The sequence below is a fragment of the Acartia tonsa genome, chromosome 13, assembly GCF_053477335.1.
Source record: "Acartia tonsa isolate MP-2025a chromosome 13, ASM5347733v1, whole genome shotgun sequence".
Classification (NCBI taxonomy): Eukaryota; Metazoa; Arthropoda; class Copepoda; order Calanoida; family Acartiidae; genus Acartia; species Acartia tonsa.
In genome coordinates this window covers 6,519,049-6,535,673 of record NC_137272.1, presented here as the reverse complement: position 1 = coordinate 6,535,673, position 16,625 = coordinate 6,519,049, and the positions used below count along the sequence as shown (strand labels likewise).

Below are 16,625 nucleotides of genomic sequence, written 5' to 3'. Positions count from 1 at the left end.
TATTGTTAGATATCAAGATAGCTAGATACAAGCCTGTTCAGATTGTACGATGTAAATTTAAAATATCTTGGTATCCATAAATCCTATCTAAAGACTAGTAGGTAGGTAATTGAAAATAAAATCCTTGAAAAATCTAGACATCTAATGTGTAGATAGGATAGCAAGAAATCTAGTCATCAAATCAATAGTCAGGACAGCTAGATATCTTGAAATCTATATTCAGGATAGCAAGTTATTTAAACATAAAGTCCAAAAAAAGGTTTTCTAGGTATCAAAACATCTTTTCTACATACAGGATAGCTAGATATCAATATATAGACACCATATACATAGGTACCAGGACATAAATGTAAATAGACAGGATAGCTAGATAAAACAGCTTAAAGTGCCTAATAAAAATGACGTCACAATTACTAATGATAGGCAATTATACATTGTAATTGACCAATGGTAAAATGTATACTGACCTATTATTTGTCATTTGTATTGTATAACGTCATTATTTATTAGGCACTATAAACTGCCTCTAGCTAGATATCCGATACTGGATACCGGGTATCCGGCTGAATTATAATACCAGATATCCGGTATCTTGCCAGATATCTATAAATCTGGACTAATTCTAATTTCCTCTTCATTGATAAGATTCTCTGTGGATGAATTTGATTCCAACTCTCCAGTCTTCACCTTAATAATTCGTATCAATGGGAATAATCTAAATGTTCAGCAAAATATCAATAAAGAATTTTTCCTGTTCCCACTACCCGCACTTATTTTGAAATAAACTTAAAATAAGGGAGGGGGGGGGGGGGGGGCTCTAACCTTGCGAGGCCTACATCTGCGGTGCCCTAACGCTGCGAGGCGTACACAGAATAATAATAAGTAATCAAATGAAAGATTCCCCCCCCCCCTATTTTTTTAAAATTATTGTTTATTTTGTGTTGTTTTCCTTCTAGTATTTATTTAATTTAGAAAAGAAATGTTAAAGGTATTAAAAATATATTTCTACCTTTTTGGCAAGCGTTGGTAGATCCAACATATCTCCCTAAAACATATAAATTAATTAGATAAGATTTTTATAATAGAAAAAGAATAACTGTTCTTTCATGTATAAATATATTTTTCCATTAAAACTAATATCCAGTGGATAAGAACCGGTTCTCAGCCACACTGAAAAATCATGTATCGTAATTTAAAATTATAATATTAAAACCAGTTTTGTTAGCACGTGCCTTCGGCATCTCGGGTCTATCAAAACTGGTTTTAATCTTATAATTGTACATTTTTATATCCGCGGGAAAACTGTTTATAATATGATGCGATAAGTAGCTATTCTCAATGAAAGACTAAAACTTATTTCTGTTTACCGTCAATTATACTAATTTACGAAACACAGATGACTTCATGGAGACCATCGGTTTAAAGGTCCTTGGAGTCATATCAATGCAAGTAAACATTTAAAAAAAATAAAATTTGAAGCAAAGATACATTAAAAAGAGTTTGAAAAATATGCATAATAGTTATTTTTCGCATTGTTTTATAGACAGCTTTCTTCGGATAGTAATATACAAATCATAAGATTAATACCAGTTTGGTTGGCCGCGGAGAGCTGAAGGCTCTGGAAAACTAAACTGATTTTTTAATTTATTTTTTTCTTATTATCCGGGGAATTTATCTATGATATGATACAATACTTGATTTATCAATATGTCTCAGAACCGGTTTTAATCCACAGGATATTAATCAGTTTTATTTACCTTTCTCTTAACCGAACCAGTGGAGCTCATAAAACTCAATCTTTTTCTAATAGACCCATGAAAATCTTCCCTAAAAAGAGTACATAAAAAGTTAATTAATGTTTACATATTAAACTTGTTCTCTTCTCTTATTTACTGTGTTCATTAGTTGTTTACAAAGAGATTTAGAGGGTAACCTGTCACTAGGAATGGTAAAAGATCTTGAATAATTTATAATTCACCAAGCGAGGCAACTCTGTACCCAATTAACACAAAAAATATTTTTAATTCATTCCAAAATTTGGTAGAGAATGATCTACGACAAGGTTCTTTGAGACCCTTTTTTTTCGTTGTGAATGACAATAGATTATGATTTAACAATCAGCGGATCGAAACCATAAATACGATGTGTTATCCCCCCCAAAATAACGAAACTTTTGCAAAAAAAAAATTCTCGAATTAATTAGTTGTAGGTTACAGATGGACAGATGGATTCAAACATTTGAAGGTTTTTATTAGTGTTTCATCCTCCAAGAAAAAAAACCTAAAACCTTTTAGTGACAAGTAGATGTATTCCCTGAAAAACAGAGCTTAATTGATTAAGTAGTCACCGAGATCTTACCTTTCAGAATGACAGCCCAGAGAGAGAGAGGAGACAATGGGCCGTTTATTACATTAGTCCCAAAATTTTACAATAATGTTTTTTTTATTCGGTGGCTTAAGAACTTAGGGAACTTTAGTAAATTTTGATAGGTTAGTTCATTAAGTTGAGTGTTTAAACGTTTCAACCGCTAGTTTTAATCTACAGTATGGGTAATTTTCTGTATCATGATTGGGGATGTACGTCAATTTATCGGCCATTGTCTCATCCCTTTAGGAGGAAAGCCAGACATCGTTTTACTATGAATTGCCAATTTAGGCTTTGAAAATTAAGGAAATAAGGAAGGAAGGACAGGCGAACTAAATATAGAGTAGCTACGCTCCTGTAAAAAAAACTACCTGTTTGACAAAATTGACTTTGGCCTCGAATGATCCATAAATGTTGGGGAGAAGGGAAGTGAGGGAGAGGCTGACAAAATCAATAATCATTACAACTACAAACTTCACAAATTTGGGTATTAAAACGCGCGAAATATTTTCATAAAATCTTTCTATCCCTTACTCTGAATGTTTCACTATCAAAATAAAAAATACATTAAATATAATGGGAGATAGCATAGATGATATTTGGGGACTTTTATTGAATTGTGATTGGATGGTTCATTTAGTTGAATGTCCAAACGTTTTAACTCCTATATGTAATCTACTGAAGGGGTAATTTTGTGTGTCATCATAGGAGATATACATCAATACATCATATATTACTGACTTATCTCTACTTTACTAAGACCATCTCTACTTTATTTTAAGGAAAAAAAATTAGAAGTGGATATAAATCAATAAATTTTGCACCTATTTACTTAATAATTTTGAGTTTATAACACGCATTTCGTGTTCTACGATCCCTTAAACCTAAATGTAAAAATAGTATAGCCTAAAACCATCATAGGGCATTTGTTAAGCTTCACTTAAATAGATATACTTATCGGACCAGTGGTTATTGAGATCTTTCGCTTCAAACAAAAATACCTTACTGCTTTATATAATAGGATTAAAAATATGTAATTAAAGTTCTTTTTTTATTATATCAATGCGATTCTTGTTCATTAAGGCTTAGCCAACCTAAACTCTTTGTAGGTTTTTGTTATTAAGGTCATTTGATTGTCTAGGCTTTACTTATTTCCCTCAACTATTAATATTTTGTGTGCACTTTGAATATGTTTATTTGAATATTGTCTACTGACCTTCATATTCAAATCATTCATAATAACTGAAAAATGAATAAATTATCATATTCAAGGTTTGTTATTTTAGTCTTATAACAGTATAACATAATATAACAGGAAATAACAGTATACATATTCTTTATTGGAAGTATATAACCCCAATAATGATGCACACAATTACCACTTTAGTAAATTACAACTAGTGGTTGAACCGTTTGAACACTCAAAACAAACCAATTAAAAATCAATCAAAGTCCCCAAAGTTATTTAACAAACGAATAAGAAAACATTATATTAATGAAGAAAAAAATTATAATTTTTCAAACACGTAATAAATCCTTCCAATTTCAATTCCTCAACTTTTAGGTTAAAATCATTGATTATGAGGCACAGTTAAGCAAACAAAAGTTATCAAATACTTGAGCAAAACTACGTGTTTAAACATCAAAATACATGTGTAATATGCATTTTAATTTATGCAAAAACATATACATTTTTAAATATTTTTGATAAAGTTCGCCATTTTTACATTAATAATAAGTAATATTCGCCCCCAAAAATGTTTTTGAATTACTTGGCCTTAGCTAAAAACTATTCTAAATCAAAGTATCTATGAAAATAAGAGATTTATAGACATAAAATATTTATTTTTAATAATTAAAAAAAAAAATTATTGTTATTTCACATTTTGCACTAAATGTAATGATTAATTATTGTATTTGTAAAATTAGTCTAGAAAATAACTATTTGAAAGAGCTTAGGTACTCCATAATTATGTACAATTGTCAACTAACGTCGGTTAAATCAAAAAAGTTTTATTATTGTCCTAGTTTAAATTATGGTTTTTCCAAAAAAAGGCTTTTAAAACTGAAAAAGGTTCATTTAAAAAATAAATGTATTTTGGACAATAGATCGAAAACCCTAGACTCCCCGTCCGATTACTAGCAATGAACATATTTGTTTATTTTTTTGTCAGATTCAACTACTTATAGCTGACTTTTGTACTAGGATGAAATGAAAAAATAGCTGCTCTTTTCCACCAAAATTTGTACACGTTCTAACTAATAACATAGTCATAACTCGATTGGTTCTTCACTGTGTTTCTATTGGTCCAATAAGTAGATTGGGGTCTAGATCTACTATACCAATTTTTTTACCAGTGACTCTGACTGTGAAACAGTAATTTTTACCAATAGAATAATATTTGGTGGCCGTCTGAATGTAATTTAATGCATTTTGGTAGAGAAGCAACTCTATTAAAGACTGCATGACTTAATCAATAAGGTGCTCTTAAAAACGCTCACTATCTGTACTTGCTGATACAACCAAGCACCACACCATCAAAAACCGTCTCAAGAACTTGATAAAGATTCCATAAATGGACCAAAAAACATACTTTATATACATTCTACATTTGAACAGCTACAAAACGTAATCTTTTACTGTATTGCAGTTTACTATTATCCACAATTTTTTCGCTACATATGAACAAAATTATTCTTTTTAATGTTGTAAATGCTAATGAATCATTGAAGGTTGCATGTTTAATAAATTATATTTTATACAAAGACTGATAAATAACATCACGCAACCTTCTCAACAATTATGAATTCTATTTTAATATTGTTCAAAAAGTTACCCCCTATAGAACCAAGGGAAAAGGGAATATGATTCTGACAAACAATTGAACACTTCATATAAACTATCCAAGCAGCAAAAGTTAATGAATCAATACAATGAATTAATTAAAATTATGTAAATTTTATTTAAACTTCTGTTTTCTGTCGTGTTGTACTTGAAGAATGCCTAAATCATACTGTTTCAACTTAAATGTACGTAAGTATGTATTCAATTTTTTACTAATACTGCTACTTTAGTTAGCAATCATGGGATGCCAAAAATCGCATGGCTGCAGCTTTTACCAACAAATAGTTAAATAAAATCACGAAACCTATACGCGATTTTCAGCTGTCGTTGGGGGGGGGGGGGATGACGACCTTTTATCTGTCGCTTGTTGCCTTTACCTTATATCTGGCATGGCTAAAACATTTATTTAAATTTGCCTATAATTTTTTTATTTTGGCAAAACCATTAAATTGTTAACAATCCGCTGATTTAAAAAGACGCCCTTTTTGCATATTGTTATACTTGTACAGATATCAGTTCTAATTTTAATATAAAACTTTGATAATGAAAATTGTATGACTTTAATATTTGAATAATATTAATGATGTTAAAAAGAAAGAATTGCATATATGTTTGATTTGAAGTTTTCAAACATCATATCATTTGGAAAAATAACAATTAAAGGAATATAATTTTGGTTTATAGTTCCCCTAAAGATATTAGTTTTATTAGTTCGATATTACCACGTCATGCAATACCTCATCCCGGCGTAACTTAGGATAAACATTTTTAGGGTAGCCTTCACTTTGATGATATTCAAATGACATATAAAACATATAAAACTTTAGCTTAATCCCAGTGTCGTACAGCCAAGGGGGTGTCAATGTAAAAAAGTCACAACCCCTTTAAATTTAAAAGGGGTGTTTGCCAATTCAGGTACGCTTGTTTGACTTTTAATTGGGTGGACTGACATATAGGTTGGTGAATTTCTCCCCTGAAACTAAAACTACACCCCTGTTATTGTTTGTAATACTACTAATACTAAGACTGATACCCCCTACACCCCCGTCGATTTTGTTTTAATGAAGGGATGTCTTCAAAATGACGAGGGATCTAACAGCCTGATTTTAAGTCCATTACCATATCCCTTTATCATATAACAATAATTTGATTTGAAAACTAGACAATATAATGATTGGTGGTTATTTTATCACATTAACTTTGTTTAAGAATTATAGCTACTCTATAATTTAAAGTGCCTATCAATCTTATTTATGTTGGTTAAAATATAGTCAGAACGATTTTTACATATAAATATAAATTCAGAGCTTTTAAGGGACATATATGATAGATAAGTTGTTATTCATCACTAATAATAATCATTCTGTGGATCAGAATTATTGGTTGAAAAGTTTAGACATTTTAGTTTGAGCCAACCAATGAACTTTTCAATAAAAGATTGTAAGATAGCAAACGAGAAAACATCTTTTTAAAAGTTTTGATACAGTCCAATCAATCCATTCCTGAGATAAATTAAAATTCCTGTTATTTTACCTACTTAAAGTCAGGTAACACAAATAAGTTTTATATGCTCGTTTTTTTTCAACCTTTTAACTTTGCTATTTTATGGATTGTATCAAGAGTGCGCCCAATCCCATTTATTTTGTCACGAGGGGGGGGGGGGGGGGGGAGGGGGCATAATTTCCCCCTCTGCCTTCAAGTATGTTCCGGTTATTATTACTTTTGTAAACTTTTTTGCTTCTTTTAAATTTAATTGTTCTCTTTTAGTTTACTAAAACATAAAAAGAGTATATATACAATTATTGTCAATCATAAACAAATGCAAACAAAAGTTTTATAGAAATTAAATATTTAATCAAATGAATCCTTCATAGAAACAAAACTTTTCCATAAGTTTGGTCGTCCGTCCGTATGTAGGTTTGCTAAAATTGAAGCTCTAAGATGTTAAATACAAAAATGACATCATACAATACATATAACTTTTAATATAGGAAACTTAAAATAGATATTCAAATTATGCATTAACATATAATCAAGAACTTTATGTAAACAAAGACTTTCTTAAAATAAATTCTGTACATATTTTACTTTAACACTTTACTAGCGGATGCGCCTCCAGCATGTAAGGGCTAAAAATAGTCCCAAGACCATAGACGTCCAAGGGGGGGGGGGGGGGTAATGGGGCGATTAACCCCCCCCCCCCCAAACGATTTTGGGGTTGCCGTAGGCACCCCCAATTTTTTTTTCATTTTACCCCCCACCCCCAAAATAAAAAATCTTTAATAAAAAAAATTTTTGCGCGCTTCGCGCACATTTTTAATACTATATATTTAATAAAATTTAAAATACCCCCCCCAAAAATTTTACCCCGGGGGTAAATTTTGGGGGGGGTAAACTAAATTTACCCCTGCCAACAGATTTCAGGGGGGTAATTACCCCCACCCCAAGCAAATTTTACCCCCGGGGTAAAAATTTTGGGGGGGGTAAAAAAAAAATTGCGGCGCGCTTCGCGCGCCATTTTACCCCCCCTTAAAGAATTTTTACCCCCTCCAAAAAAAAAAAGCTTGGACGCCCCTGCCCAAGACTTAAATCTGAATCTAAAATAACCTAAAACCATCACAGGACCTATGTGAAGCTTACCTATAAAATAGAGGACCCAATCGGTTTAGTAGTTTTTAAGATCTTAAGATCAAGACAATAAAACCTTACTGCTTTCTATAATAGGATTTGTATTATGTCATTTATTGATATTTTTGTCAGGCATTTTTTGTTAGTCACTAAACCTCTACATGAAAATAATATATTTTCAGACAAGGACAGTTATGTCCATTGAGCATAAATAGCGCAAAATACTGACGTACATAAAATACGAACAGAAGCATCTTTGCAAACTTTGTAGGTATGTATTATGTATCAACAAATAAATAAAGCGGAAGTTCTACTAATACATTTAGTTGTAATGGTTGCCTATGAGTCTGGGGGTGTTAGAGCCCATAGTCGGTGGGGGCAGGTGGTGAACTTCTGTCCAGCTACCAGTATCCTTCTCTGGACTAAATAAATAGATAGATACATAGCTAGATAGATATTATGGGTGTTAGAGCCCATAGTCGGTGGGGGTAGGTGGTGAACCTCAGCTCTGTACAGCTACCTGTATCCTTCTCTGGACTAGACAGATACATAGATATATATTAGGATAATTAGGTAGATAGAATTAGAAAGATAGAAAGAAAAATAGAATTAAATAGATAAATAGACTGAATTCGAAAGATATTGAGAATTAGAAAGCTTAAATTAATAAGGTAGATAGATAGACATAATTACAAAGATAGATAGATAGAATTAGAAAGGTAGATAGATAGATATAATTCTTATATAACTATACAGGTAAATATCTCAGTAGATAAATAAAAGGACAAAACTGGAATTTAAACTAACCTTGGATCATCATAAATATCATAAATTTTTGGCTTGCTACAGTAGGAGAGACATCTGAAAATAAAAATATAATATCAAAAGTTATATATATGCTTACTCGTATTAGGAATCTATACAAAATGTTTTAGACATGTAGCAAGCTGTTTATAGTGCCAATAAAATTAAGTTATACACTTCAAATGATCAGTGATAGGCCGATAGACAGACTAAAATACCAATGGCAGGCCAGTATACATTTTAATTGGCCAAGCTTTTTATAAACCAAGCTTATCTAACTTAACCCCACATAAATGAAAGAAATACTGACAAATTAAGATATAATAAAGATTTTCATCTTCTGGCTTGCCTTATGGTCACTGAAATCCTTATTCAAGTTGGACTAGTCTAATATACCTAAATATTTAAATACATAGCCTTAAAGAATTACTAAAAGCACCCTTACCTCGTGTGTAGAACACATAGAATAATCCCACTAATTGCACATGTAGCTATAGGTATCACTGTAGCTAATAATAGGTTTCTCATATCCTCCTAGAATAGATAGATAGATAGATAGGTATACACCAGGGGCGGTCCGTCTCATCAACAATTCTTCAACAATTATTCAACAATTCTTGGAAAATCACGAAACCTACCCTGGTAATCGTCAGCTGATATAGCAAAAAGAAAGGTGCAACTATTTCTATAATGCACTATTGTTCATTTCAGATAGTATAAATCATAAGCTATCACCAAACCTCGTTAGCTTCTGATCCTTAAATCAAAACAAAGATTTCTTACTAAAGAATTTAGAATTAGGGAGATTTAAAAAATATTCTAAAATACCTCCTGAAATTAAAATCTTTACATTTTTTTCTTATTCAAGATATTTGTAACTGTTTACAAACAAAAAAAAATATTTTAACAAATTTTTAATCAAAAGCACTTCAACACCTTGATTAACCCCTTGAGGCAGGTTAAGGCAAAAGTTTCAAAACGATTCAATAACTAAATAATATCTCACTTTATGAATCTATAAAAAAATAAATAGGACAAATCCAACCCAATACTCACAGCATCTTGGATCTTTACAAAAAAATTAAAAATTCGAACTTATGCCTAAAGCTCAAAATTAAATTCATTGTTCATTACTTATCAAACAAGGATGACAACATCTATGGGAGCAAAGCTCTGAAACGATAGGACAAATGGACATTAACACTTGTAGAATGTCAGAACTGGATAATCAGAATTTAAATGTATAAGAGACGAAGCAAAATTGTTAGTAAATTTGTTGAAAAACTGCTTATTACAGGATAATGTTTATGGACATACTCACATTTCTAGGATTTGATTATAGAGTTGCTTTGCTTAAAATATTGTACTTTGTTGTCCTAGAAATCAGTATACCAAATCAATAGGATATTTAGATCACATAAAAATTTGTTATTAAAAAGTAAAAAACAATCAACATAATGTTTAAAATGGACATACAGACATTCTGGTAACGATTATAGAGTTGCTACGCTTTCTAAATTGTACCTAACTACTACAGGAATCACATGCAAAGTTTTAAAACAATAGGACAATTCTAACATGCCGCCCCTTTGATCGTTTTTTTTTTGTTTTACATTAATGGTAGGGAAAGGGGGGACTCTGTGCTCTACAAGGCACTTTGGGGGAAATTACCCATATTTTAAATGATTAAAAAAGTTTGTAAGTTGTAATATTCGGAGGAGATTAGAAGTTTTTAGGTTTGATTATTGCAGTACCTATTAAATCATGATTTGAGGGAAGCTTTTTTATTTTAGATTCCTATTTCGCCACTTTCCTCCAACGTGTTTGGCCATTAGATACAAGAAGTTGCTAAGAAAGGCAAAATTAAACTACAACAAATATTGTAAAATGTATGATTGTGAAAATACATAGTTATGTAGTTCCGAATTTTATTGCTAGGTGTCGTAAAAACCTTTTTTGAATTTAAATTTGTATATGAGATAAATATTTAAACAATCTTAAATATTTTTCAAAGTATTACAGCTATTCACTCTTTAGGATTTTTAATATATTTATTCACTATTTATTTAACATATAATTTACGAGTAGTTTATGATTTAGATAAAATACTTAAAAATTGTAAAAAGGCATTATTTCTGCACATACATCTTTTAACTGAACGGGCAAATAAATTCTGACAATCCTTGTAGCACGGCTTTTAGTAAACAAAGCAAAAAGTGCTAAATTAATGCTTTAGTTTCTTATCAAATTCTACCAAAAGTTGCTTTGTTTCATCATCAAGTTTTAAAAAATCTAAGAAATCAACTCTAAAGCATTGTTTGCCAGAATAGCCTTCCCTTGTCCCTGGGTATACACATATCATATATAGGTGTATAGATAGATAGATAGTACATGTAGCTATATAGGTATCACTGTAGCTAATAATAGGTTTCTCATATCCTCCTAGAATAGATAGATAGATAGATAGGTATGCACATTAGGGTGGGCCCATTTCCCCCTTTTTTTAGATTTTACTGTTATCATAAGTTGTGGAAGTCATATATATGTATGATGAGCCCCATTCAAGTTTCAAAAGTGACTTAGCTCTTATGGCTGCCTGCGCGCGGGGGGTATAAAAAGTGCCCACCCTCTTATAAAACCAAATATTTAAATTCCTTTAAACACAGGCATGTTGCATATCAAAATGACCGCATTGAAATGCTGATTACGAATCTGAAAACCGTTTTGAAAAATATTGCCCCTAGTTCGAATAAGATCTCATTAAGTACCTAAAAACAGCTGATTTAGTCTAAATTGTTCTTTTTGGTAGGTTATTTGAAAAACATTTCAGACTGAATCAATATTTTTCAAAACAGTTTACAGATCTGTAATCAGCATTTTAATGTGGTCATTTTGATATGCAACATGCCTATGTTTGAAGGAATTTCAATTTTTGGTTTTATGAGGGGACGGGCACATTTTATACCCCCAGCGCGCCCATTGTTTTTGGATTAAAAAACCTCTTTCAAGTTTCACAGGGTTTTATATTGGCCCAGTAACCCTTGCCAATGTCTACTAATGTGAAATTCCAAAATTGACCCACCCTAATGCACATATCATATAAATAGGTAGATAGATAGAGAGTAAGTGTAGTTTAAATTTGAAGCGTTAAACCACGACCAGGGCTCAACACGTAGCGCATTAGCTCGTCGCCGGGAAGGTGATAGGTTCGAATCTCGGCCCAACACTGCGTCAAAACAAAAGACGTTAAAATGGTTCCTACAGCTGATATGTCAGACATAGGTCTTGCAAACAAAGAGTTGGTTGTCTGATGGGTGTTACTCAATCTAATACCCAGGATATTTGGACGGAGATATTTGGCTCCCCTTAACTATCCTGGGTTGTTGGACCTGACGTTAAAGTGTCATGGACAGCAGCTTGCCCGTATGAGGTAATCAATAAACGATGGCAGCCGAGCAAACCACATTAAGACTTAGAGAATAGCTGCTCTAGTAAAATTTTTGATTTAAAGCTGGGAGGGAAAGTTATTACAATAGTCCCCAAGATTTTACAATAACATTTTCTTATCTGTTGGCGTAACAATTTTGGGGAATTTTATTGAAATTTGAGTTGAGTGTCCAAATATTTTAACCACTTATTGTTACCTACAGATAGGGTAATTTTGTGTATCATCTTTGGGGATGTACATCAATTTATCAGCAATTGTCTTATCCCTTTATATCCCTGGATTTAAAGACTATACCTGCTGATCCAGGTGGGTAATTGCCAGGCTCTGGTTAGCTCTGGCATAATGACAGGGAAATATTGTCTCGTTCTTTCCATACCTAGGTAGATAGATAGATAGATAAATACATAGATAGATAGATATATATATATACATATTATCTGGCATAATTATATGAAAATATTGTCTCATTCTTTCCATACTTAGGTACATATATAGATAGATAGATATATGGACTGATATATTATATCTGGCATAATTACATGGAAATATTGTCTCATTTATTCCATACGTAGATATATAGATAGATATATTTTATCTGTATTCACGAAATACTTTCTATGCATTTATGTATAAACTAAAGATGATCCCTTAAAAGACAGAGACCATTCCAAAAATAGTATAAATTCAGCATTTTCGCTGATTATTAATCAAAACAAACGTGCAAAATTACGGACCATTCCAAAATTATTATTTTTCATATAATATGTTTAAACTGCTTTCAAGCAGGATTTAAATTAATTACAGAATTATTCATAAAATTAATATGAACATAAGAACAAAATAACTAATTAAACTTATAAAGAGTTTCTTATGGTAGGTAGAGCTTACTACTAAATTGAAAATTCAAAATTGAGTCACCTAGCGGAAAAATTTAGAACTATATAAAATAGAAAGTTATCACATGTAAATTTTATAGTAGACTGTAAAATACAACATACACGCATAAACACAGACAGACTCATGTACCATCAGAAGAATATTATATACTAGCGGATACGCCCCCTAGAGGCCTCTAGGGGCATTTGAGGAGAGGAGAGTCGAATTTGATAACCCAATTTCTTATTTCAGATTTGAAAAGAAATATTAAGAAAATTTTTTTTAAGGGGGGGGATTTTTTTTCTAGGGGCGATTTCTCTTGGGAGGGTGGTGGTACCCTCCTCCAAAATAGTTATAAACCTTCCCGGGACCTATGAAAAGCTACCCTGTTAAGGAGATCCCGACTGGTTCAGCGGTTAGCGAGATCCTTAGGTACACACAAACAGAGAGATAAACATAGATCCTATTACTTTAATATACGGATAATGCACTGTTAGATCGACAGACTTATATTTGCACATTACTAACCAATTATATGGCTGGATTGTTCATTCACTGTATTTCTACTGGATAATTCATTTAGCATGTATCTAGTTTATTAAAGACTAGCGGCTTCGCCCCTAGCCTCTAGGGGCTTCTCCCTATGAAGTAATGGGAAGTCAACTCTCCTAAAAAAAAATATCGCCCCATAATGCAGTAAGGTTCCCCCACCTCAACTACTGGTTTTTGATTACAAAATTTTTTATTAGGGGATTTTTTATTTTTGGGGAGAGTTGGGGTGTCCCACCCCCCAAGAAAATAGCTTAAAACCACCAGAGGACCAGTAGGTATATTCCCAGAAGGGTAGAGCCCAATTTGATCAGCAGTTACTGAGATTTTACAAAATGTAAATAAATTTTATTGAGGGGGTGGGATTTTTTAGTTTTTTTGGGGGTGTCCCAAAGAAAATAGCCTTAAACCAACACAGGACCAGTAGGTATATTCCCTGAAGAGTTAAATCTGATCGGTCAAGTGGTTACCGAGATCCTAAGGGACGGACAGATACTTTGTATTATAGATAGTCCCTTAAAAGACAGGGACCACTCCATAAAAGTATTTTAATCAGCTTTAGCTGATTAAAATGTAAATAAAAATAACGTATGTAGTAATTGAACATTTCAAAATCATTATCTAAAATTTAATATGTTCAAACTGCTTTTAAGCAGGAATCAAATTAAGTATACAATTATTCTTAACATTAAAATAAACCTAATAAAGACAATCAACTAATTAAACAAATAAGCATTCTTTTATGGTAGGTAGTATTAACAACTAAATTCAAAATTTAGCATTGAGTCACTTAGCGGAATAATTTAGAACTATATTATATAGAAAATCAATAAATAAATATAATAAAGTAACAGGATGTCTGTGTATTTGTATGTTTGTACCGAATGATCTCGTTATCCTCTGAACCGATTTGGTCCTCATTAACAAGGTAGTCTCCATAGGTCCCGGGAAGGTTTATAACTACAGTGTGTTTTTTTTTATGAGAACTTTTTTGAAAGCAATTTTATCCCACTTATAGTTTTCAGAATTTAATGATTAATGGCTTATTTTCTTCGTTTTTAATGCAATTAATAGAACACCAAAAAAATATTTCAGTTTTTATTTAAAAAGTACAGTAAAATCTAAAATTCAAAACTTAGGTGTCACCAATTTAAAATGGTTTTACCGCATTTTTCTTATGCCTAAATCTTCTACCCTTTGCAAGAAAAAAATTGGATTTTCTGTAGTCGACTTTGGGGGGCTAGAACTCCCTCTCTGGTTAAGATATGACCTTCAAACTTTGATATGTTCTAGTACATGTCCCTTATAGTATCTGTATACATTTTTAGCTCTATATCTCAACTTTGAAGAGTTTAGCAGCCATTTTTGCAAAAGGTTGAATATTTGAGCATAAGAAAAATGCGCTAAAACCATTTTTAGATGTTGACACCTAAGTTTTGAATTTTAGAATTTACTGTACTTTTTAAATGAAAACTGAAATATTTTTTGTTGTTGTTCATTAAAAAGCGAAGAAAATAAGCCATTGCTTATTAAATTCTGATAACTATAAGTGGGGTAAAATTGCTTTCTAAAAAATTCTCATAACAAAAACACACTGTATTTTGGGGGAGGGTACCAAGGAGAAAACAAAAACAAAATAAAAAAAACTTATTTGTAGAGACATGAACGCAACATAGACAATTATTTCTCAAATTAGATATTTGAAATAAAAACAAACAAATATTTAAAGTGCCACTAGAGGCCTCTAGGGGCGTAGCCGCTAGTATATTCTAAATCAAGTTAACATACAGATAAGGTAAATAATAATATAGATAGATACTTAATTTTCTAACCAATCAAAAGACACAATTTGAGTGTAACCATAGATAGATAGATAATAAGATAGAAAGATACTTACTTTTCTAACCAATCTTTACAATTGACACCAGGAGGATAACCACAGATAGATAGATAGATAAATGGATATATTGATAGACAAATAGATAGATAAATAAATAGATAGAAAGATAGATAATAAGATAGAAAGCTACTTACTTTTCTAACCAATCTTTACAATTGACACCAGAAGGGTAACCACAGATAGATAGATAGATAAATGGATAGGTTGATAGAAAAATAGATAGATAGATAGATAGATAATAAGATAGAAAGATACTCACTTTTCTAACCAATCTTTACAATTGACACCAGGAGGGTAACCACAGATAAATAGATAGATAAATGGATAGATTGATAAATAAATAGATAGATAGAAAGATAGATAATAAGATAGAAAGCTACTCACTTTTCTAACCAATCTTTACAATTGACACCAGGAGGGTAACCACAGCCTTTTATATTCACAAATAATGAAGCAATCTGAAAATAAAAAAACAAGGATGACAACATTAGAATAAAACACTAAAGGGGGAAGCGTTTAATGACTATATGTCCCCACCCCAGCCCAAGGACTCTATGTGGACTTTCAATTGTCTTTGGAAATCAACCAATAGCGTCTAGAATATAAACACAGCCAAGTCGTTACAAAAGAGCAGAAAGCAATTTGCTAGCAGACGAAAAAGGTCCACATCAGGGAGATCCAGGTAGTTGTCTGATTATACATCTTTATTTATATTTTATTTTGACAACACCCATAAGAAGCGAAGCACACAAAATCATAGACGGGAATACGGACAATTACATTAAAAGAACATTAGTTAAGATAAATAATATATTTACTTGAGAAAAATCACGTAACCTTTCTTATGTATTTTTGATATTTATATTTGTAGAATGACTGACAGACCGACGAAAAAGCCATATTAGCCTTGCCCCCCCCAAAAAAAACAAAGTATATAAAATATGTTTAATTCTTTGGGTTAGTTTTTTTAGCCACACAAATATATAAAAAAAATCGATAAAATAAACTCTAGTCCTGCAAAAAAGCTTTCCTTTCGCAAGGCAAAACATATTAGGGTATAAAGACATATTGATCTGGTTAAATTACATTTCATTTGCAGGTTGGCATGGAACTGCTTTTTTTTAGTCAATTTATTTATGAAAAATCTTTGGGATTGACCTTAATTTGTAGGTTTTCGGTCAATTCTACGACACTTTTATGCTGTTCCATGT

The 16,625-nt window shown here is 31.6% G+C and overlaps 1 protein-coding gene across 1 annotated transcript in view; it reads right to left on the bottom strand.

Annotated features, from left to right (window-relative positions):
• Positions 1-325: 325 nt before the first annotated feature.
• The window catches only part of LOC145335488 (uncharacterized), a 65,566-nt gene continuing 49,266 nt past the window's right edge, over positions 326-16,625 (bottom strand). The window contains exons 12-20 of the mRNA XM_080181251.1: positions 15,799-15,872; positions 12,384-12,465; positions 9,087-9,175; positions 8,645-8,698; positions 8,177-8,259; positions 2,736-2,805; positions 1,758-1,827; positions 1,010-1,045; positions 326-687 (exon numbers count right to left, since the gene is read on the bottom strand). Coding sequence (XP_080037377.1) covers positions 604-687; positions 1,010-1,045; positions 1,758-1,827; positions 2,736-2,805; positions 8,177-8,259; positions 8,645-8,698; positions 9,087-9,175; positions 12,384-12,465; positions 15,799-15,872 — 642 coding nt within the window. The 3' untranslated portion in view covers positions 326-603. The remainder of the gene's footprint in view (positions 688-1,009; positions 1,046-1,757; positions 1,828-2,735; positions 2,806-8,176; positions 8,260-8,644; positions 8,699-9,086; positions 9,176-12,383; positions 12,466-15,798; positions 15,873-16,625) is intronic.